General features: G+C 37.8%; 2 protein-coding genes across 6 annotated transcripts in view; one reads left to right on the top strand and one right to left on the bottom strand.

The window, feature by feature from the left end:
- The window catches only part of LOC131688124 (phosphatidate phosphatase LPIN3), a 25,657-nt gene extending 6,459 nt beyond the window's left edge, over positions 1-19,198 (top strand). Inside the window, exons 1-7 of one of the 3 annotated variants that reach the window (XR_009305225.1) lie at positions 8,188-8,514; positions 14,050-16,508; positions 16,569-16,707; positions 16,774-16,986; positions 17,050-17,153; positions 17,486-17,986; positions 18,247-18,386. Coding sequence is in view for 1 of the 3 variants with exons in the window: in XM_058972275.1 (XP_058828258.1) it covers positions 14,134-16,508; positions 16,569-16,707; positions 16,774-16,986; positions 17,050-17,153; positions 18,247-18,505 (3,090 nt within the window). In the remaining 2 variants the exon portion in view is untranslated. Of the gene's footprint in view, positions 1-8,187; positions 8,515-14,049; positions 16,509-16,568; positions 16,708-16,773; positions 16,987-17,049; positions 17,154-17,485; positions 17,987-18,246 lie in introns of those variants that run through there. The other 2 variants (XR_009305224.1, XM_058972275.1) reach the window with 2 other exon arrangements.
- On the bottom strand, positions 278-22,070 carry LOC131688125 (unconventional prefoldin RPB5 interactor-like protein). Of its 3 annotated transcripts, none has more exons than XM_058972277.1 (4): positions 21,872-22,070; positions 20,440-21,810; positions 20,280-20,385; positions 278-924 (listed from the first exon to the last, which is right to left on the bottom strand). In XM_058972277.1, exons 1-3 carry the CDS (start codon positions 21,899-21,901, stop codon positions 20,287-20,289), a joined length of 1,500 nt encoding a protein of 499 aa, XP_058828260.1. In that variant the 5' UTR covers positions 21,902-22,070; the 3' UTR covers positions 278-924; positions 20,280-20,286. The 3 variants fall into 3 exon arrangements, with proteins under 3 accessions (XP_058828260.1, XP_058828259.1, XP_058828261.1); XM_058972278.1 differs by lacking the exon at positions 278-924 and adding an exon at positions 20,186-20,208; XM_058972276.1 differs by lacking the exon at positions 278-924 and having other exon boundaries at positions 19,883-20,385.

Below are 22,070 nucleotides of genomic sequence, written 5' to 3'. Positions count from 1 at the left end.
GAGAGAATGGTATAGGTTTCTAACACGATGTTACTTATCTCATACATAGATTGGTTCTACAATGTTTCGTTTGTCACGCGAATGGTATTTCTATATGTTTGTTTTGAGATCTGCTGTATGCGTACTTTGGATGCGTATGCGATTAGATAGTGGCACCTCTTGAATAAACTTTTCGCAATTTTGCTTCTGCTGTTTTCTCAGGCGATTTGCATTTTCATTCAAAATCTGCGTAGTTGACTTAGTTGATTCTGGTACGATAAACAAAATAACTTGCAATGTCAATTATTTTATCAGTGTCAGTGTCGTCTAACACTTCCACCCAGAAGTTATTTGTACTCAAGATTCGTTAGCAATAATTTCTAGTCCGAGGCCTTGCCAGAATTTTACAATTTGGGTCATTCGTGGGACTGCATAATGTATCGAACTGACCAAATTTGCCTGCTTACTACTTCTCCATTAAAACCATAACCTTGAAGCACATAATCAATACGTAAAATCCTTTCTCAATCAAACTAAAGGTGAAATTATGATTTTACGAAATGTTGGTCAGTATTTTGGCCGCAATTGTTGCTTGTTCTGATATTGCATCGTTTATTTGAACCTAAGTTTATGAAAGTCGTCGAGTTGTATCAAATAGTCTAGACTTAAGCATATGTTATTATTTGTTATCGACAAATCTGTCTGTTCATCGACTGGTATTTTGTTCCGATCTATCCTTGTCATCCTTCACGTTTATTGTCACAATTTATTATACTCAACAGTTCATCACAACATTTAGGTTGCTTGGCTACAAGTTATTTTTAAACTCATCGTTATTGGGAAGCTTGTTTGTTGATGTTTTCCCTGCAATATAAATGTGGTAAAACAGTTGATTGTCGAGCTGATCCTCGTTTACAGTGATAGTCATACGTTTATGAACACATTCTGAAATGAAAAGGGATTGAAAGGTGGTGAATCAGTACAGAAGATAAGAGCTCTTACAAATTATTAGATCCAAAACTGATTATAATAGGTTTTTGATACATAGCACAGCTTAAAGCATTTTATCAAAGATAGTCGAGTATCTGGAACAGAATAGACGAATGTACAACTATCTTCCGAAATATAACACTGATGCACACACTACGTGCAAAATACTCGCATTTGTCACATACACAAAAATAATGGAATTAAAAAGCCTTATGTGGAAGAAGAAAAAAGTGATAGTTCAGTTTGAACCTTTCAAAAATGAATATCTTAATCATGGTTCGAGTATCATGTGTGGTATTCCACACACGGAAATTTTCAGGTGTGGAGTTTGTTATATTCCCAAAATTATTTTATCAGAAGATGCGCTGCATTATAGTTCTTGTGCATTAGAACTACTATCCCGGAAATGTATTTCCCGTGATTTTCGCATACCCCCCTTGATTTCTGAATCTCGGGAAATTATGTTTTCTCATTCTCGGGATCCCGGGATTTTTTTTCAATTTATTTCATAACTGGTTCACAGATTATATATCTTTGACCTCGGTAAAATGCAGTTCTTTAGTTTTATAGTCAATTTGTCTATTTATAGTCCGTTTGCGGTACGCATGATATCTCCGCAAACAATGAGCCGATTTACCTAATATTTTAGAATTTCTTTATTATTTTAATAGCTAGATCATCAAGTATGGTGGCCTTCTGTCATCTCTGCTCAGTTCGTGATAGCTCTACTGCATATCCACCAACCGATTTCAAGAATGCCTGTTCATACACGAACATTCTGAGGTCGACTTCAAATACAATAAGCCCCGCATGAATACATCCACGCATAAGTTGGATGCATTCAATACTTTCTAAATCAAAAATGACATTTTTAAGTTTGGCTCGTATTTAGCATGACCATATTTTTGGTGCAAATCATTGAAAAAATTCCATTTTGATGCATTTAACAATGTTTAAAATGTCCAAAGCTAGTTGATTTTCAACTACTACTACCAGTAACATCCAACATTTATCTGTGAAAAGTTCAATTCAACCTTAATTAAACTAATCAATTTTAGGATATCTATCCCCTCTTACTCTTCCTTCATAACTAAAAAGTACCCCTCCCTCTGCCTCGGTTGATGTTGTTCAGTTTTCCATTATGTAAAAAAAACTTGGATGTTTCATCTTTTAGACAATGTCGTTCATGATCAAACTGTCATCCCTCGTAACATCATTATTTGTCATAGTTGGGAGGATCAAGAATTCAAGAATTCTTGCGAATATGCTATTTATATTGGAAATACAGTAGGATTCCGTTTTTGGCAACAATATTTTTTTTCAGTTGCCAAAACAGGAACCGTGCCAAAAATGGAACCTTACTTTAAAAGCTTTTATTTTCAATTTGTTACATCATAAATGTTACAACAACAGTAATTATATAATAATATGTGATATGAAATGAAATGATAAAAGAAAATCAGCAAATATAATTTTATTTGCTATGCCTGCCCCCATGAAATGTAGTAAATATGACTCCCATGTCTGGAAAAAAAATCAAAAGTGATATCAATTATTAAAACTAAATGTGTATGAGCATTGTGTAAAAGATTTACTATGTACAACAACAATGTTGCCAAAAACGGAAACCATTTGTTGCCAAAAACGGAACATTTTTGTTGCCAAAAATGGAGCATGCCAAAAACGGAACGTGCCAAAAACGGAATCTTGCTGTACATCTTTATTTACATATTCATAGTTTTTTGTTTCTTTTTTAATTACGCTGAGCTTTCGGCACTCTACACGCTGATGGTTTTGTTCCTAAACCGTTTGTATTAGTCGTAATTTAACCGGTAAGCTTGCAGTTATTGAAGATGCTGGACCCTTCTTAAAATCATGGAAGAATTAGTTCAATTTTTATATAAAAAGCTTCATTCGCATCAGTTTTTTAACTGAATTTTTTTCATCAAATCAAATTTTCTCGCAACGAACCATATGTTGAAGATTTTTAGGGTACTGTAATTTTATAGATCCTGATTTATTCAAACAGCAAATTTATGATTCCCAAAATTCAAAAAATTACACCAAGCAGCGAAAAATGGTCCTTAAGGGGTAATTCTAAGCCACTATATTCAAACCTTTCATGCTTAGATGTGCGATTAGTTGACTTAATGATATACTAAATCCATACAGAGTTGCCAGGTTCTAGCGCTTGTGTGCTTCTAAAAGTCCTATGCGCACTTTTGCTCCCCGTGCACTTTTACACCATCTTACTCTATCCAATACCGGTACTTTGTCTGTGACATGCAGACAACAATCAAACCCGTTTTCTATCTTCGCAATCTTTTCAAGCGAACCACACATGTCACTGTTCAGTAAATGTACACCCGCTTCACAAACCAGTTTTGTTTTGAGACATGTCTCGGGGCAGTTTGTCATAGTACAGGCGCTACATGTCACGAGCAAACATGCAACCAGTCAATCAGATGACCGGTCATGACGGCTACATTTTCCAGCTATGTTCTTAAGCTCTATTTGGTGGGATTCAGGGGCATTTAGGTGATAATGAACCTAGAGATGTACGGGTCAGTGGTTTCGAATCGTTCGTCTATTTTAGGTAAACTGAGTCTTGTGAGCAGCTCCTCAGATCAGTTGAATTTGATACAGCTTGTTCAGAGTTCGCTACTAATGCTACGTTGCATGAAAGATTTGTTTTTAGTGTTTCAGATACTCCTTGACACTACAAGCCCAACATTTTTTATACTTATACAAAGTGCTGAGCCGAGGTAGTATGTTCTACTTTTTATTTAGTGCCTTCGCAGTTCTAGGGGTTTTACGTCATTTTTTTCATTACTTTGGCTCTTATTTATTTTACCCGATTGATTCTTTATTTGAGTGTTTTGGGCTTAATTTCGCGCAAAACAATGGAAATAAAAAATCAATCTAATTTATCACAAATCACAAGTTGCTCAAAATAGTTTATACAGGCAATTTTCTTTTAGTTCGTCAATTCATCTCGTCGTCGGTGGTCTTTTACAACCGGCCGGATCAACCATAATCGAGCTAATTGCGTTATCGTGCACTGCGGTCCTCAGGGACCATTCATAAATTACGGAACGCAAAAATACCCAAAATACCTCCTCCCCCAAGTCACAAATTTTCATAAATTGCTTTATCCGCGCATTGGCTAGGACGTAACAAATTATTTTCGATTTTTTTTCTTCGGTAAATTCATGTTACGTAACGTTTTAGTTAACTTCTCCTCCCCCATATGTCACAATCAGTGATGCCACAAGTACAGATTTATCTAGAAAGGTACAGATTTTTGAAGCATTTTTGGTACAGATTCAGTACGGTACAGATTACAGATTTTTGTGAAAAAGTAGATTGGTACAGATTTTTTTACATGACAGCAAGGTAAAATATGTTAACCCTGCGATGCATCCCAGTAAACAGCAGGTAAACGTTGTGTTAGGCAGCAGTGATGGCAAGAATTTGAAGTGGAGCTGGTGCTGATTGAGCATGAACTGAAGATGACATTAGAATGCGATAGGCGAGAAACCTGCTTCCAACAAATCAAAGGGATGATGTCTAAGTGAAACTCTAGCGAATCTTCTCGGAGTGCATACGTTTACTCTGACCTGCTCCATTTGAATTCCAAGCAGGTTTCTAGTATCCTATTGATATTACCAGCCCCATCTCAGCTTCTTGCCGCTATTCTGTTGGCCACGATTGGTTACAAACAAAGTGGCAGCGAGAATTTGAGCTGGAGCTGATATTGATATTACCCAGTCAAACTCACACGGAATTCTAACTGGTTTTCGGAATTCCAGCTCAAATAAAACAACCGAGTCAGAATATCTGGTTTGATTTCCCCGAATGAAAAATATGTATAAGAAAAATGATTTTTTTAAAACAACCTTGTTATTATTTGGGTACAGAATCCGGTACAGATTTTTCTATAGAAGAGTACAGATAGAAAAGATTTTTCAACTCCCGGTGCAGATTTAATTGTGACAATACTGGTCACAATGTCACATTTTGTCATAGAAAGGTGAGATTTGTTCCTTTGTGGCAACTGTGTGGACGAAATGAATCCCGGGAGATACCGCTGTGTGCTTTCCGGGCGATGCCACATCTCTTTTTGGCTGCTAGATGAGGAGTAGATATATGCTTGTTCGGCTTACTCTTCACAGCGAGAATGACTAGTGCTTCTAAAATCGCGTCTCCAAAATTTTGTAGCGAATCGACAAAATAAGCTTAGAAACAAACAAAATGTGCAGTTAAATGTGAAAGGAACAATAATGGTGAGCACCACCCGAATAGAAATGTACAGTAACAAAACCATGATTTTCACTGTGACAGTACAGTAATTTTACAATAATTTACAGTAAGTTCTAGTGTTTGGCTATAATACAAAAACAATAAACTTTATCGTTTCTACAGTGAATTTCAATGTAAAATCGACTTTTATAGTAAAAACGGGGGGTGGTTATGTATCTTAACAGTAAAAAAATCGATTTTTTTCCATACATTTTTTTCTCGAAAACAGTAAAATTTAATGTGAATTTATTGTATCAATTTTTGCTGAACAGTAAAATTTATTGTTACATTAAATTTTATTGTAAAACTACTGCGAGAACACCGCGTCCAACAATGTTGAAACAGTAATAACTATAATATTTATTATTTTATGATTGTTTGTAAGGTAAATGCTATTGTAAAATTCTATCCGGGCAGGCTTGCCAAAATACTGTAGGTTGCTGCTAGTCAAATTAGGTAATCTTCTATTCTGAAGGAATGAAACAGAGTATACTTGTCTCTGTCGAACACATTAGGCAGTGAAGAACAATTAAAGTATTCCAAAATTTTAACTAGCCAACGCTTTGATTCGATATTCTGTTTGGCTTCAGTGCATAGTCATATTTCTTTATAGCACGGAAAAAAATTGTTCCGAAAATTGTGAATAAAGTGCCATGAATTCTGGAACATTTTTACGCTATGAAAACAGGACCATGACCAAAAATCATGTGTTTTATAATTATATCCAATTTCCCTTCAGTAACGCCCGCATAACGGTTATATTAGTGGAAATATTTACTTTTGTGAACTTCAGTCATGGTTTCCGCTAAGTCATTTCTAATTCGATGTTCAGTACGCAAACTAGTTCACAACTTTACAAAAACATTATTCATGAAACCAAAGGTTGACTCATGATGTTGTTCATAAATATAGGAACCTTAGTTCACAAGACCAAAAATTCTGGATATTTTCTCGTGAACTATGTATTCGTGAACTAGTTCATGATACCTAGTATAATAGTTACAACTTACCATTCGTTTTTGTGAAATAGTTCACGATATTATTAAATATTATGCATGTATCCTGGTTTATGTTTCCTAGCACATAATTTACAATCTATTTTGTGTGGTGATATTTTGAAGATATCTTTAATCATTTACAATTCCATGCTACATGGTAATTAAATTTTCACGTGAATTATTTCACAAAATTTGGAGTATTAATCGCATATCATTTTTGTTCCATGTACTTTTTCATGAAATGCCCAGCTGCTAGCGACCAGTAACAGGTTTGAGTAGTAGATATAAAAAAAACTATTAGGACCTCGAACATCGTTATTCATTTGATAAGGTTCATTGTGATGTCTAGACAGAAAACGAAAACTGCGCTCCCCAAATAGTGTGCGTGATATAGTTCACAGAACAAGATATCGCGAATCAGGCACATTTTTATGATCCAGTTCATATTGTCACGTTATTCCGAGTAAAAACCGAAAGTAACCAAAAAATAATAATAGATCACGAGAAGGCGAAGTCACATTACTCTTCGTGTCAAAGTTGAAGTAAGCTCTGAAATAAATTATCACGATAACATAAACAGAAATTCTGAAACTAAGTGACTAAGATCTTGAACACAAATCGAACAACTCGTGACAAAAATATCTAAAATCGCGACTAAGATCCTGAAATCATGAACATGAATTACTCTATTCATAATTAAATCATCACTATAATATGAACAGAAGTTATAAAAATCGTGACTAAGATCTTGAAATCATGAACACAAGCCACGCAACTCGTGACAAATATATCTGAAACTGTGACTAAGATCCTGAAATCATGAACATGAATCACTCTACTAAAATATCACGATAACGTGAATAGAAATTACGAAAATCGCGAATAAGATCCTGAAATCATGAACTTTAATCCCGCTAGTCTGGCGGAAAAATCCGATAGTAAACTCATGACTAACGGTAACACGGTAACGTGATGAGAAATCACAACAATCGCGAATAAGCTTTTGAAATCATGAACAACGTTTGACTGTCGGTTGTGTATTCCCAGATCATGAACAAGAATAACAACAAAAACACGTCCAGGGAACAACAGCAGTAACCCAACCAAGCATTCTAATGTAACGCAATGTATATATTCTGGGCGAACTAGTTTTTTTGAGAACACAAATAGTTTCATGAATACGAGGTTTATTATTCATGATTTTAGGAACTTGGTCGCGGTTTTCGTAAATCGTTCAGTTCACGATATTGTGACCTTTTCTTCATGACTTTATGAACGGATTTTTTTCCGTGAGTCTGCCCCTAGGTTAGCAAATCACTCCGGGTCAAAGTATCACCGAAGGTGGCAACGCTATCTACTGTCAATATATGAATAACAAGTGTGCGCGAGAAGGCATAATTTTATTTTATTTTTTACTATGAAAGCGAACTCTGGTAGATATACTAGTATATAAATATTGCGTCTCAGCCAAAGAATGTGTATGTCACTAAATGATGTAAATACGGCAATAGCTTCAGTAATATCGATTAATCTGGTAGCTAATAATATTTTGCGAAGTTTGTCACAAACTTTGTTTCCCATGTCAAGTTTGAATTGGTTTGGGCTGAATGGAAATATCATCACAAATAAAATGCAATTGCATTGCACACAGAGTATTCGATTTTGACCAAATAGCGAAGATGGTTTCAAATTAAGTCCACTACTGTAATAGTATAAGCTGTTTAATACCCTCAGTATCTATACAGTAAGGTCAAAAGCTACAGAAAAACTTGAGAGTCCGCAGTAAAATTCGCAACCTGCTAGTGGAAACCGATCTGTACAACCGTTCTTTGTGTTGCATTATTGTACACACACACATATATCAGCAATTGCTTCATAACAAATTACGCTCATCGAGAACGAACTGTTCACTTCGCAAAACGGGTTTTAGTCGACCGGCGAACTTCTCATAATAAACAGAGCTAATCATAAGGCAGTGTATAGAGCACATATCAGGCTTTGGAATAAGCTCGTATTTTTTCCAGCGAAAATCGAAAGGACAAGCTGGGGACTTCTTGTGCTCTTTTGCAACCATCTGCCAATATTGAAATGTATATACAAGTACTCGTTATTAAGATGTGCACGTGATTTCCCAAAGAATGATATAATTTCTAAAAAAAGTATTTATAGCTCAAAACCGTTTGAACTGTGCCAAAGAAAATTTCCTTCACTTCCGTAATTTTAGTAGCAAAGTACTTCAGCAGAGGTGAGTAACATAATTCATCTATACGTTACAATATCCCCAGTAGGTTCTACGAAGTTGTTGGTCGTTGGATAATAGTGATAAAATGTTACCATTACGTGTTTTATGAAGCAAAAAAGTTCGCTCAAGACTTGATCGATAATCAAACGGACCTCAGCTGCCTATGAATTGTGTGTATTTAATACGATAATGGACCAGTAACCATCACGTCGTTTTTTTTTGTCAGCTACGAACCGGAAAATAAAGACAAGAGTTTAACTGCATCCTGTCTATCTGTGTATATTGGAAATTTAACACCACTCCAAAGGTGGACTTTGTTATGCCAATATTAACATTAATTTGATTATTTCGTTTGTCGCTGAACCATTCGCGTTCTGTGACGGAGGCACCGTGGTATATAGCCAAACGTAAATAATAATAAAACAACGCTTGTGACGCAGAAATAGCACAGCAAAACAAGTGCTACCGTTATAGTTGGCAGACAACTTGGTGTAGATTATTTTGTTTTGTTTTTTAATTCATTTGGTTCGTGTTCAACTGCATCGTGTTGTTTTTCTCTATCCATTTTTTTAAATGAAGTCAATTATACTAAGCAATGAATAACATCTTATAAACAGCTGTAATATTTTCAGAAAAATTCCATTGTTTGTAGTGAAATGGAACAAATGTTAATGAACAACTTGATAAGCTTTTATAAAACGAGCGATTGTGTCGTTTAAAAAGTACGCATATTAATACTTCAGCCGTATGGAATACGACTTTCAAAAACAAAATTTCAATGGATGGATGGACCTGACGCGTTCGTAATATACCTGCGTTAATTTGTTTGAACACTATGATATTACAAAAAATGTGGAAGTAGGGTGGGAGCTCCTATAGTTGAGGTGTACCAATAGTTGCAGTAGTGGGTTATACGCCTAACTAAAGGTACTGACCATCTACAATTTTTTTTTCGATTCATCGCACTAAAATTATGCAACAATAAAACTGTTTGCAATTTGCACAAATAACTATTGAAAAAATTAATTTTCTTCGAATTTTGAGCTCCCTTGCACCTATAGTTGATCTAATGTACCTATAGTTACAAATCCCATAAGAAATCAATAGGATTTGCAACAATAGGAACAGAAATTAGCGATTGCACCACTATTGGTACATGTGTTCCTATAGTGGTACAAGCGGTTTTGAATGCATACATTGGTTATTTAAGCATCTTTATATTTTTCCTATGAAGTAGAGATTGAAAGCTTTCGTTAAATGTATTAACACTGTCCACCCTACTGAAATGTTATTTTGCGAATAATTTTGAATTGATTTTTAAAATATATTTTTGGTTCTGCATGATTTATATCAGTCATTCGCAACCTAGAGTCCGCGGACCCCTAGTGGGCCATGAAGTTATTGCTGGGGGTCCGCGAAAAAAAATATATTTTCCGAGTGCATATTGAACTGAAAATAACATATTGATAGTATACACAATATATGTTTATCCGTGGAGGGTCCACGGCAACCCAGGGTGAGGGTCCGTGGTACGAAAAAGAGACCCGCTGTTTTATATCATTGTAAGAATCTCTTAGAGCAGCGGTTCTCAACCTTTTTCTCGTATCAGAAACTCCTTCGAAATTAGCACTGATTGCTGCGAACCCTCACGACTTCACATCGATTTTGATATGTATATTTGTTTTACCTGGTACGACCCCATGCGTTAGCAGAACTGAGCAGTGGAGTTTTTCCGGTTTTAAATTCTGTAAAAGTAAAAGACCACAAAGTTACTGTGGACAGGAAGGTTTTGTGAATGTTGCTTACTGCTACGTGTTGAGTACCTTTTTCTTGGTGGTGATGCATTAGCTGTTTTGTCCACCACAACTTGGAACTCAGCCCATTTGCCTTCTCTCGTCTTATTACCAAACTGGCACGTAGGAATCTGACTAGGGTATGCGCACAGCGTTATTTGTCAATCGCATTTTAACAACACGAACGCCGTTGGGAATGCCCCTGAATTTTTTTTTCCTCGAGTAACGTTTATAGCGCATCCCACTTATCCGCAACCATTCAAAGACACCATCATCCAAATTCTTAGCAAAATCAACACGAGTTGATGTCAAAGCTTACGAAGCAATTCTATTCAGGCTTCTGTCCACGGCTTATCGAGAAAGGAGTTGGTGTTCGATTCCCTAGCAACAAATATCACGGAGTTTCCCTACGAAGCGGACAAAGGACCCTCGTTCGACTCTTGGTTTGCACGATATGCAGATATATTTGAGAAAGCCGCATCGTTCCTCGACGATGCAGCTAAAATCCGGCTGCTATTGCGGAAGCTGAACCCGGCTGCTTATGGCAAATATACGTCATTTATCCTTCCAAAGTTTTCCAAGGATCATAGTTTCGAAGTTGAAATCCATTTTCGGCACACCAGTGTCGATATTTCATTGTCGACATCAAAGTCTCCAGATAACAAAAGCAAATTCGAGGATATAATCAGCTATTCCTGTAAAGTAAACAGTGCTTGTGTGGATTTCAAGCTACAGAAACTCAGTGAGGAGCAATTCAAGTGCCTCATCTTCGTGTGTGGGCTCAAATCTGCGAAGGATTCGGACATCCGCATACGCCTGTTTTCGAAGATCACCGAAACGAATGACATGACGCTCGAAAAATTAGTCTTTGAATGCAAAAGCTTAATCAAACTCCAGAAAGACACGATTTTGATCGGCAATAATGCAGTAGCATCCACTTCACTGTCTTCGAATATCGGTCCGGACTAACTCAAAGAACAAGAACAGTTTTTTAGAGAAGAGCCGGTCTAGTCAGACGAAGTTCTCGCTGAAGTATCAACGCTCGAGCAAAAGTGTAACTATTGGAAATGTGTAACAAAATTAACGTTTTGCAACAATCGGCATCAACGGGGTACCGATAGATCCCAAACTCGACTCTGGGTTGTCCAATATCACCATTCTCTCCTATCAAAATTGGGAGTAAGCGGAGTGTCCTCGAACAGTTCTATCGAACGGTGCCGCTACAACAGCCTCCGGAGACAAGCTAAACATTTCAGCGCCGGCCAGTGGCAAGTTGCTACTTGCTGTTGTCATTTCAAAGCGACAGTTTTATTTCTTACACAAGTTGAAAACTTTACTTGTATGTCAGTTCTCAGTGGTTATAGCGCCTTTTCACATTTGCGAGTGAGAAACAAAGAACGATATCCCAAATGTTTACTTGGTCCACCGGCTCGCTTTCACCGAAATAAGAGTTTTTGAAAGTGCGGGAAAGCTCACGCCAAACCTTGAATTTGGTGGTTGGTCTGTATTGATTAAAGGTGCGACAATTGGTGGTATCCCCTTACTGGTGAGGCAAATCTTCTTCAAACTGGGTATTTTTGTTGCACGATTCTTTGGGTTTTTGTTTGAGAGGTTGAAAGAAAGGCATCGGAAGACGACGGCCGGTAATGCAAGGAAATCGATTTTCACTTCTCTCCGTTTTGTGTCTGCACGCAGAAGAATCAAGCCTTTTTGAATCAACAAAACGTTTAGTTGAATCTAAAACGTGGCGAATGATTGTTTCAAACTGAAATGGCGTTTTTCGAAAGCATGTATTTGGTTTAGTTCAACAAATAGAAGTATTACACTTTAAATAGAAACATTGTTGAAACAAAATAAAATTTGTTAGATCTAACTGATCCCGTTGTTAAAAACCAACAGAATATTTGTTTAATTTAAATAATGACATCACTAAATTCGTTTTTCTCGAATTGAATATGATGCCACCTAGTCCTGCCTGACTTAACACCGACCATTTCAAAATCGAAACCCCTCCGACTTTTTTTTCTGGATCTGCCCCTGGGCTCTGACCAGCAGCGATAAACAGCGGTGCTAATGGCACTTCTACACCGACAGTAGAGAGTGTCACACGCGACTATTTTTCTGTATATTTTTAACTTAGTTATTCGTTATTCGAACCACCGCGTTTCTCTATCGGAAGTCGGAACCCCTGCGTTTCTCTATCGGTACCACGTGGGATAGGGTTGCATCCCATTTGTATTGAACTGACATAAGTCAACATCTCAGCTGGCACACTAATTATGGGCTCCACTGACAGCTTAGATTGTTCTGCTCGTTTTGCTCGGAGCTCGATCTTCTCTATTCAGACGTACAGTGTCTATATGGCTCAATCTTTAGATGTTTGCTAAAAATATTGCATAAAATATTGCACCGCTTATTGATGAAAAATGCTATTTTGGGCATGTTGGTGAATAGCAAAAACTTTACACCATAATGCATTGACAAATTAAACGAACTCGACTTTAACAAAGAGGTGTCGAATGGAATCGATTCTGTTCATTGTGAATCGACCTTAACGCAACGTTTTAGATCTTGGCTTTGAAATCATGGCGGCGTAGCAGATACCTGATCGGAACAAATCCATTTCATAATGAAGAATTGCTGTAGCTTATATTCAACACACCTTGTTGATGATATGGAGAGTAAATAAGAATGTAGTAAAAAACTGGCGGTTTTCAAAGCTATGCAAAAGCATCCAGTAATATATCTTAGAGAATAAGTAGAAGAATTGAACCAAATTTACGCCTGAATATTCATTGTCATTTCTCAGCCCACATCCTGGCAGACGTTCATCCGCCCATCTAGACTCTGTCAAGATGAGGGCCTACAAAGCCTAACTGCTCGTATGTGCTAGTCCGTATAGCACACCAGTTTCTTCCACAAGCAGGCGCCGGCTGTTAACCAGTCCCACAAGTTTCAGATACATTACATAGAGGATAGTCGAGAGAGATTTTGGTTTGCTGAAACGAAACAAGAAAAGCAAAATAATTGTGATTAGTATCGTAGTTATAAGAAATAAGTAAACGATTTCTCATCTGTTGTTTGTTTCCTTGTTCGTAGTCCTTCTTCCTGTTCCTGATCTGTTTGGGCTATTGGCTTTCCGTTTCCTTGGCCGTCACGTTCTCTTGCACCGAGTTGCATATATTGTAAGAGAAACAAATGAAAAGACAAAAAAATGAAAATAAATGCGAAATGCTCTCCTTTCAGACCCCGAACATAACCCTTACTTTCCCTTTGCTTATCGTTTTGGTATCAACCAGGAAGCACTTGGCCTTGTACCCACTGCTCTTTCACCATTCTCGTGGTTTTTTCCATTTATTACTCGCGTCACATGTGATATTTGGGCACGGAAAATGATTTTCTAAGCAGACAACCAAATGAAAGAAGATTTCCAGGTAATTAGTGCACTTTCTGCACCAGGTATCATATCGCATTTGTAGATACACATATTAAGTGTATCTACTATACGATATGATGGCCGGAAGGACAGATAAGCAACCCAAGCTCTCCAAATTTACGCCTGAATATTCGGCCATTAATTTGAAGCAATTTTAATAACAATCAGTGCAGCTATTGATACGATCTAACAATAAATTGCGACCTCACAATATTTAATTATCCTGTTTAGGTATTGATTCAACCTGTACGTTGCCGGTAGCCTATCGTGATTTTTTAATCTAATCATTTCTACATTTGGATATTTCAGATTCCTGGCGTTCGTGTCTCGCATACATAAAAACTAAGAAGGCAACCAACAGTTATAGTGTGATAAGATATAAAACCTGTCAACATGAACAGCATCGTAAAAGTGTTCAGCAACTTCAAAGAGTTCTACAGTGAAATCAATGGTGCTACGCTCACAGGGGCAATAGATGTAATTATAGTAGAGCAGCCAGATGGATCCTACATGTGTTCACCATTTCACGTGCGTTTCGGTAAGCTCGGGGTGTTGCGAAGTCGAGAAAAAATCGTTGATATCGAGGTCAATGGCGAACCAGTCGATATACACATGAAGTTGGGCGAATCAGGCGAAGCGTTCTTCGTCGAGGAATGTCTAGAGGATGACGCAGATGTTCCAGCACATATGGCTACGTCTCCTATACCTAGCAGTTCTTTCAATATAAATTTTGAAAGTTCCATCACCATCGTTGACAAGGACGAGGATACCATCCCAAGACCTAGGCGAAACTCTATCGATTTTTCTCAAGAAGTTGCCGAAACAGAAAAAAATAAATTTGAAAATCAAAAGTCTGACTATAGCCACAGAAGGCACACAGACAATATAACCGGCAGGCCGGATTTGACTTTAACCAAGAAAGAGTATACTACTCAAAAAATTCGCCAAGAGTGGGCCGAAGTTGAGCAGGAGCAAATATTTCAAATGGAAGTGAATGAACCAATCAGTGACGCTTGGTCAAACAGCACTCCGCTACCGACGAATGAAGTGAAAGAAATGCATTTCATACCAATTGATGTTGCTCCTGCCTCTGTGCAACCTAAAGAACAATGTACTGAATCTGGTGTTCCCGAAGAGCAGCAGGCCGCATTTGTTGACGAAAAACTAAACTCTGACTCGAAATCTAAGAAGAAACGGAGAAAGAAATCAATCATGAAGAAGAAAAATTCACAACGCAAAAACTCATCCAGCAGTTCAGCAGGATCAAATAATTCGGATCCGAATGAAGTAGATACAGATAGTATAACTGCTTCCCAGCCTACTACATCCTCGGTCAGTGGTTCCCCGAAAGCTAACGAAAAAGAAGTTCTTACAGAAGAGCAGACGAACGAGTCCGAACAATCAAGAGCGGAACTCGAGCTACCAAGTGTCGTAGAACCAGTGAGTCGTATTCATGAACTAGATATTCATTTTTTCAGTGACACTGAAATTACTACCGGTGTAAGCCCTCGTCAGTCTCGTCCGTCTACGCCAGTTCAGAGTGATACGGAATTTGAAATTTCACAACGTGAAAATACTGGAAGTGACAATATGTCAGCATCTTGGAAATGGGGAGAGCTTCCAACAAAACCTGATGAATTGGAGGATCTCGATACAAACCAAAGCAAACAAGCACAGCGAAATTCAATGCTTAGTGGGTTAATGAGCTTTATGAAGTACAATAATAAAAAGCTTCGTAAAAATGTACCCGACGGACTTTATCTTTCCGATCTGGATGAATCACTAGATCCAGAAATCGCTGCTCTCTATTTTCCCCCCTCATCCTCTAAAACACAGCAGACACAAAATGAGGAGGATAGAGAAAGTGGAAATGGTACATCATTACCGCAAAGCCCCACATCGCTTGAAGGTATCAAATGTCTCGATTCTGACTTTGATGACAAGGTCGAGAAATTATCGCTGGATTTTATTGCCATGTCTTTATGTGGTGGATTGGAAAATGGCACACCAACCCCCGAAGAGTTCGAGAAGCACAGATTATCATATGCTGATGTTTGCGCCAATCCGATAATTTTCTCTTCGCCAGACTTGATTGTACGGATCAACGACAAGTACTACACATGGGCAGCAGCTTGTCCACAAGTAATGACAATGTTGGCATTCCAAAAAACACTTCCAAATGATTTCGGCGAGGTTTCGAAATTTGAACATGCAAAAGCCACATCTGAAGCTTCAAGCCAAGCGGAATCTGAATTGAAGAAACAAGCCCAACAATCAGCACCGGAAGGTGGTCGTGGTGGCCGCTGGTGGTACTGGCGCCGGTCCAATGATAAGTCGACGATGAAAAGTGATGGTGAGTCGGCGCAACTTTCCTTGGAGGAATCGAAAACCTCGGCAGTGGCAACGCAAACGTCTAGATCCAATTCGCCGGAAGACGCTATTGTACCTGCAGCAGAAAGCGCAGACAAAGCCAAAGAAGATAGTTATAATGGTTCCTTAAGCTCAGAAGATTTAGACCTGCAAGCTGATCAAAGTATTCACATTGAAAGTAGTAACAGCCGTCCCGGTGTTTTATTGGAAAAGTACAGAAAAACGCTACGCTTGTCATCTGATCAGATCGATAGCTTGAATCTGAACAATGGACTCAATGAAATTGTTTTCAGCGTGACCACAGCTTACCAGGGCACATCACGTTGCAAGTGCTTCTTATTCAAGTGGAAGTATAATGATAAAGTTGTTATTTCCGACATCGATGGAACTATTACAAAGTATTTATGGAAAGCTGCGCTTGAATACAAGCATATTCAACTCTTTTTAAATTATTTCAGATCCGATGTTCTTGGTCATATTTTGCCCATGGTTGGAAAAACCTGGGAGCAAATTGGAGTAGCACAATTGTTTTCCAAAATTGAAGAAAATGGATATAAAATGTTGTATCTTTCGGCTAGAGCGATTGGGCAGGCAAAGGTATGTGGAACAAATAAAAGGTGTATGAAACAAAATTACATATTATTTAACCCCTATTTTCGTTAGACTACCCGAGACTACTTACAGTCGATACGTCAAGGGGATGTTAAGCTACCAGACGGACCACTACTGCTCAATCCAACTTCGTTGATGTCAGCTTTCCATCGAGAAGTAATTGAAAAGAAACCGGAACAGTTTAAGATTGCTTGTCTTAGCGATATACAGGCACTGTTTCCGGATAAAAATCCGTTTTACGCTGGTTATGGCAATCGAATTAATGTAATTATTTTCAAAACAAGAATTTCTGTATGACAGTATGTTTTCAATGTTTACGTTTTTTAGGATGTTTGGGCGTACCGTGCCGTTGGGATACCGATATCTAGGATCTTCACCATTAATACGAAGGGCGAGTTGAAGCATGAACTGACTCAAACGTTTCAATCGACGTAAGTTACTTTTTCAGAAATTTATACACGCGAATGGTATATAATATCGACGCCGCAAAGTTTTTCAATCATATTGGTGTACATATCGAAACACTCAGGTTCAAGATCAAACAGTAAAAGCATTCATATGTTAGGTATAACTATCTGGATCAGTTGTGAACATATAATCAAAAATACTATGCATCTTTGCAAGAGAGGGACATAACAATCATTCCAAATATGATCTCAATTCTTGATTCAAAATGTTCTTTGTTTTCTTTTTGATTTGTCATCTATTCTTCAAATGGTTCAACAAACTCTCAAATCTTATAATAAAAAATGAACCTGCACAGTTACGCCGGCCAGTCATTGGTAGTCAATGATATATTTCCACCTGTAGTTCGTGAATCATCATCAGTGTCTGAAGGCTTAGACTGCGATGATGGTGATGACGAAAATGACAGGCAATTAGATGATGGTGATGCAGATAGCTGCTTTGAGGAAAGTGACCGGAACTGCTCATGTCTCAAGCAACGTAGCTACCGAAAACACGGGGGGCATCCAAAAAGCCACCGTGAATCTTGTGAGCATGTAGATTTGCAGTTTCCGTGTGATATCGAATACTAAGCAACTAAGACTTGGAAGGAAGACAATTTTCGTTGAAGTTATGTTTTTGAGTGTCAAGTATAATTATTTTGAGATTGCTCGGTAACAGTACCTACTCAACCAGTCCGTGATATGGGTAAACCAACCGCAATATCGAAATGATTGCACTGATCATTGCTTCGCAAATTTTGAGTAATTGTGCGCTGTGATAGCTTTTTTTATTCCATTCCTTCATCAACAAGCTGCGGGTAAGCAATTCTAGTTAATTTTGCTAATCATCAATTTTATTGCTCGTTAAATTCATCAGCTTTTTAACACTTTTGGCGCGTGTATAACATTAAAAGTGATACCAGCAAAATCATGTTCACGATTCAGCACTGATTGGCTATCTCCTACAAGACATGCAAACGGATAACCTTAGTGAAAAATGATCATTATTACAAACTACGTTTTTCTGTTGTAGTAAAGTATTCATTAATTAGTTCTATTTTATTAATTTTACTTTCAGCTACGCAAACATGGCATACATCGTGGACCAACTATTTCCACCTATCAAACACATCGATGAGGAAGATAGTGAATTTACCAGTTTCAACTACTGGCGGAATCCAGTCGCGGATATCGAGTTGAACTTTGAGTTGTCCAACAGTTCCCAGAGCGGAAATGGAAGTCTCATTCCCGCCCTTGGCAATTCGCTTCTGGCCGGTAAAATGTCTCCGACGAGTACACTGATACAGCAGACTTTACCAACTATTCCGGAGAACTAAACCAGAACAAGCGTAACCAGAATATCCCCCCTATTCTATTTCATATCTGCGTACATCAATAAAAGCTTTCTGTCAGCTTAATGCGTAGATATTACAAATTCGTCGTTAGCTTTCTATGTGAGTAAAAACAATTAACTGTACCGTAGGCATATATATTGTAAAATGGATTTCAAACTACACAAAACCACACTCAATGATCCAATCATCATCACCGGGATACAAACTGTAGGCTTATGACTATATATTATATTCGATTAAACCGGAATTGTTTTATTTCCTGAAAGGATACATGAACAAACCAAGAACTAAAACATACTATGATTTCCAAATTATTTCCAATTTTACTGTTTGATAATAAATACAACAGGTAGGAATCAACTGATTTAGGAATGGAGCTGCATTGCACAGTCTAGACTGTCAGAGCTGAAAGAGCTAAAGATATGTGATAATAATTATTTTTTTATTTATGTTTAATTTTTCATATACTTGATTTATGAAGCAGCGTAGTGAAAAAATATAGTTAAAACTCCCAGGTTAAAACTAGATGCAACCCAGCGATTATTTCAAGCCAATGCTTTGGTCAATGTTTTTGAAACATCGGTATTAATATCGGGTAAAACATAAAATCGTATAATAGTATCAAAACGTATATATTCGTCGAAACGGTAAATAAACGCTATAACATGCTTCGAACCAGTAGTCTTCTAATTGGTAACCGAAATCATTACTTACCACAGTGAACCGCCATATGCTACTCTACTAGGTTTGTCCGCTTCGAGTTATGTGTGCTGCTAGAGGAACACCTTGGTAGAATTCCGAACTTCAAATAGGATATGAATATTTCAAGCATATTTTGAAAAATAGTTCTTCATTATAGTCTTGCAATAGGATACATTCCATTAGCGTGGCGGGAAATAACCGTAAAATTCATTCCCAAAGTTGACCGCGTCAGTTATAAGGAGGCAAAGAGAGATTAATCAACCGCTACTTTCGGGATGTTAGCTTGAGCGAACACCCGCTGCATGCAATACAGCATGTATATCATATCACGAACTGGATACACGCAAAGCTTCGCAACCGAATATGTGCTCATCGTTGAGACAAGTAGAGCTAAGGAAGCAGAGTGTCTGCGGATATCCTCAATGTGGTGTGCTGTTAACACTTCTATGGAACCATGTAGCTTGAATATTCGCTAAATTAGTTATGGAATTTGCGTTTCGACTTCGTCTCATCAGAACCCGATACTAACTCATGACTCCTTTGGTATTGTTTTTTTCCTTCTAGGTCTACTCCAACACGATGTTTTGATCGAGAAAGAAATATGGGAGTTTTTGATTCTCCCCGTCTAGGCCTCGACGGCTTATTACGGGCGTAATTTTCACTTCTATATTTTTTCGTCTTTTGTTAAACCCAACTTTTGTTTTTTCATATTTATTCTCTATTACCTATACGTTGGCATAGGTAGAACAAAGTCCATCGTGAATATTTTCTGTGGCTTGTGTCCTGTCGCCTCGTGTGCGTACAGTTTAAAAGTAGACATTCGTGGCAATCGATTATGTGTGAAACTTCAGTCAGCTTGGAAGTGAATAAATGAGGGAAACGTTGACACTGGATGCTGAGTTCGTTAAATTCACGCAAAAATTGACAACTGAATTTCAGATTTCGCACCACTGCATATACGTTTACACTTGATTTGAGTGGATCTTCGGATACAAAACATGCATGTGCTCAACAGACATCACAGTATTTATTGATTGAGTGAAATACTACTCACCGACACGCTAACGTTTCTGTTGCTTAAATCGGCTAACTTTTCGTGATTTAACAGATACTGTCCGGATTGAATCCTCTGCTTTGTGTTCTATCACATCTCCAATGATCTACAAGCAAAATAAATCAAAAAAAGGCCAAAGCTCATTCTGAAAATTACTTACATCAACAGGAAGTATTTCTTGATTTTTTCGATTTTTCGTCAATGGTGGAGCCTCTGCATGGTGCGTTTCGGCCAGCACCATATCTCGATTCTTCAAGATTGATTTTATCTCTACAGCTGAGCCAACATTATCTTCTTTCTGTAAGCAATGCTCAAACAGTCGGTAAATATCGACGGGGCTCTTTATTTCATCTCCGTCATTTATATGCGTTTCCTTACTCACTGCTGGAGAATGATTTACTTGCAATTCTAATGTCGGACCAGCGTTGACATCATGTAAGTTACACATTTCCATATCTGAAATTGACTCCTTGCCTTCGATTATTTTTACACTATTAGTGTCAGAAAACTTTATTTTTCTTTTAGTGCTAACATCGGTCTCATCTTGGGCTGCAGCCGATTGCGATTCCCAAGAGGGGTTCAAAAAATCAAGAGCTTCCTCCACCTCGTACCGGAGATCACAAATATCCAACTTCTCCTCGACAGTGACACTACTTTGTCGGAGTTTTTCATCAATTTCTCTTAATTTTTGTTTAAATGCAGCGATTTTGTCTCGTTTGTTCATTGATTTTGTTACCTGAAGCAGTTTAACAAACTCCGATGATACATCACTGTATGATTCTTCGGAAGAGTTAGAGCTTTCATCATCTGTTGTTTGAATTTCATATGGCTCATCATCCTTATTTAAGTTGATCGCTAAAGAACTTGGTGAGGAATTGTTTGTGTTGTTTGTGTTTCCATCTACTGAACTATGTGCCATCCTCTTTTTATTATTCACTTTTATTTCACCGCACATCAGTTTCCGCAAATGTTCATCATCCTCTATTGGCACATCCAGATTATTCATCTCATGCTCAAGCTCTTCCATGAGCTCCAGCTCTTCCAAACGATCAAAAAGATCCTGATCTTTGCCGGTTCTGTTTTCTTGTCGGGACAAAGCTTCACGCCTTTTAGCTTCCTTCATTCGATTACGGTGTTCTTGGCGCCAAAGATTCTCCCGAGCTTCATCATATTCCTCCACAATTTCATGTCCACCAAATGCATCTTCTGAGAATGGCATCTGTAGCTTATCATTAAAAAGTTCTTTCTCGCGTTCGTAATTAAGTAGCATTTTATCGGCATTGTTTATGCGATGATCTATGATACGTTTGGCCTGATCAACCGAACAATCGGAGAAATAGCCACTACCGTGACTAGTCATCACTTCGCCGGTGTGATAGAGCTGTCCCGGCAGAAACGCTTTGGAGCCAATCGGAATAAGTATATCTACTTTCAGTTGACTTTGGTACATTTTAAGATTATCACTGACTTGTTGATGTTCGTTTCGGTAGGTTTTCCATTTTTCGATCTCCTGCTCGTTGTTAGCAAGGGCCTACAATAACAGCGAACGGTGTATTATTTGATTTGGGATGTGTACTCACCACCATTTATACCTCAACGTATGTTTTTTTGTAAAGATCCATGATTAAATAGATGCAAAATAAGGATATACAAAAAAATCACATTCAAATCTCTAATTCCATTCGTAAAATATAACTCCAAAGCCGGGTTGCATGTTGCTTGCTCGTCGAATGTAAACAAAGTTCATTCTGTAGTGTCAAAATGGCGCCCAGGTGGTAAAATCGTTAAAAC

Source organism: Topomyia yanbarensis, chromosome 3 (assembly GCF_030247195.1).
Source record: "Topomyia yanbarensis strain Yona2022 chromosome 3, ASM3024719v1, whole genome shotgun sequence".
Taxonomy (NCBI): Eukaryota; Metazoa; Arthropoda; class Insecta; order Diptera; family Culicidae; genus Topomyia; species Topomyia yanbarensis.
The sequence above is the reverse complement of the archived record's forward strand: the minus strand, read 5'-3'. Positions and strand labels throughout refer to the sequence as shown.

Coding starts and splice junctions, on each gene's coding strand:
- LOC131688125 (XM_058972277.1), bottom strand. CDS start 21,901: ATGGATCTTTACAAAAAAACATACGTTGAG. Junction 21,811..21,871: donor ACAAAAAAACATACGTTGAG/GTATAAATGGTG, acceptor CTGTTATTGTAG/GCCCTTGCTAACAACGAGCA. Junction 20,386..20,439: donor AAGAAATACTTCCTGTTGAT/GTAAGTAATTTT, acceptor TTTTGCTTGTAG/ATCATTGGAGATGTGATAGA.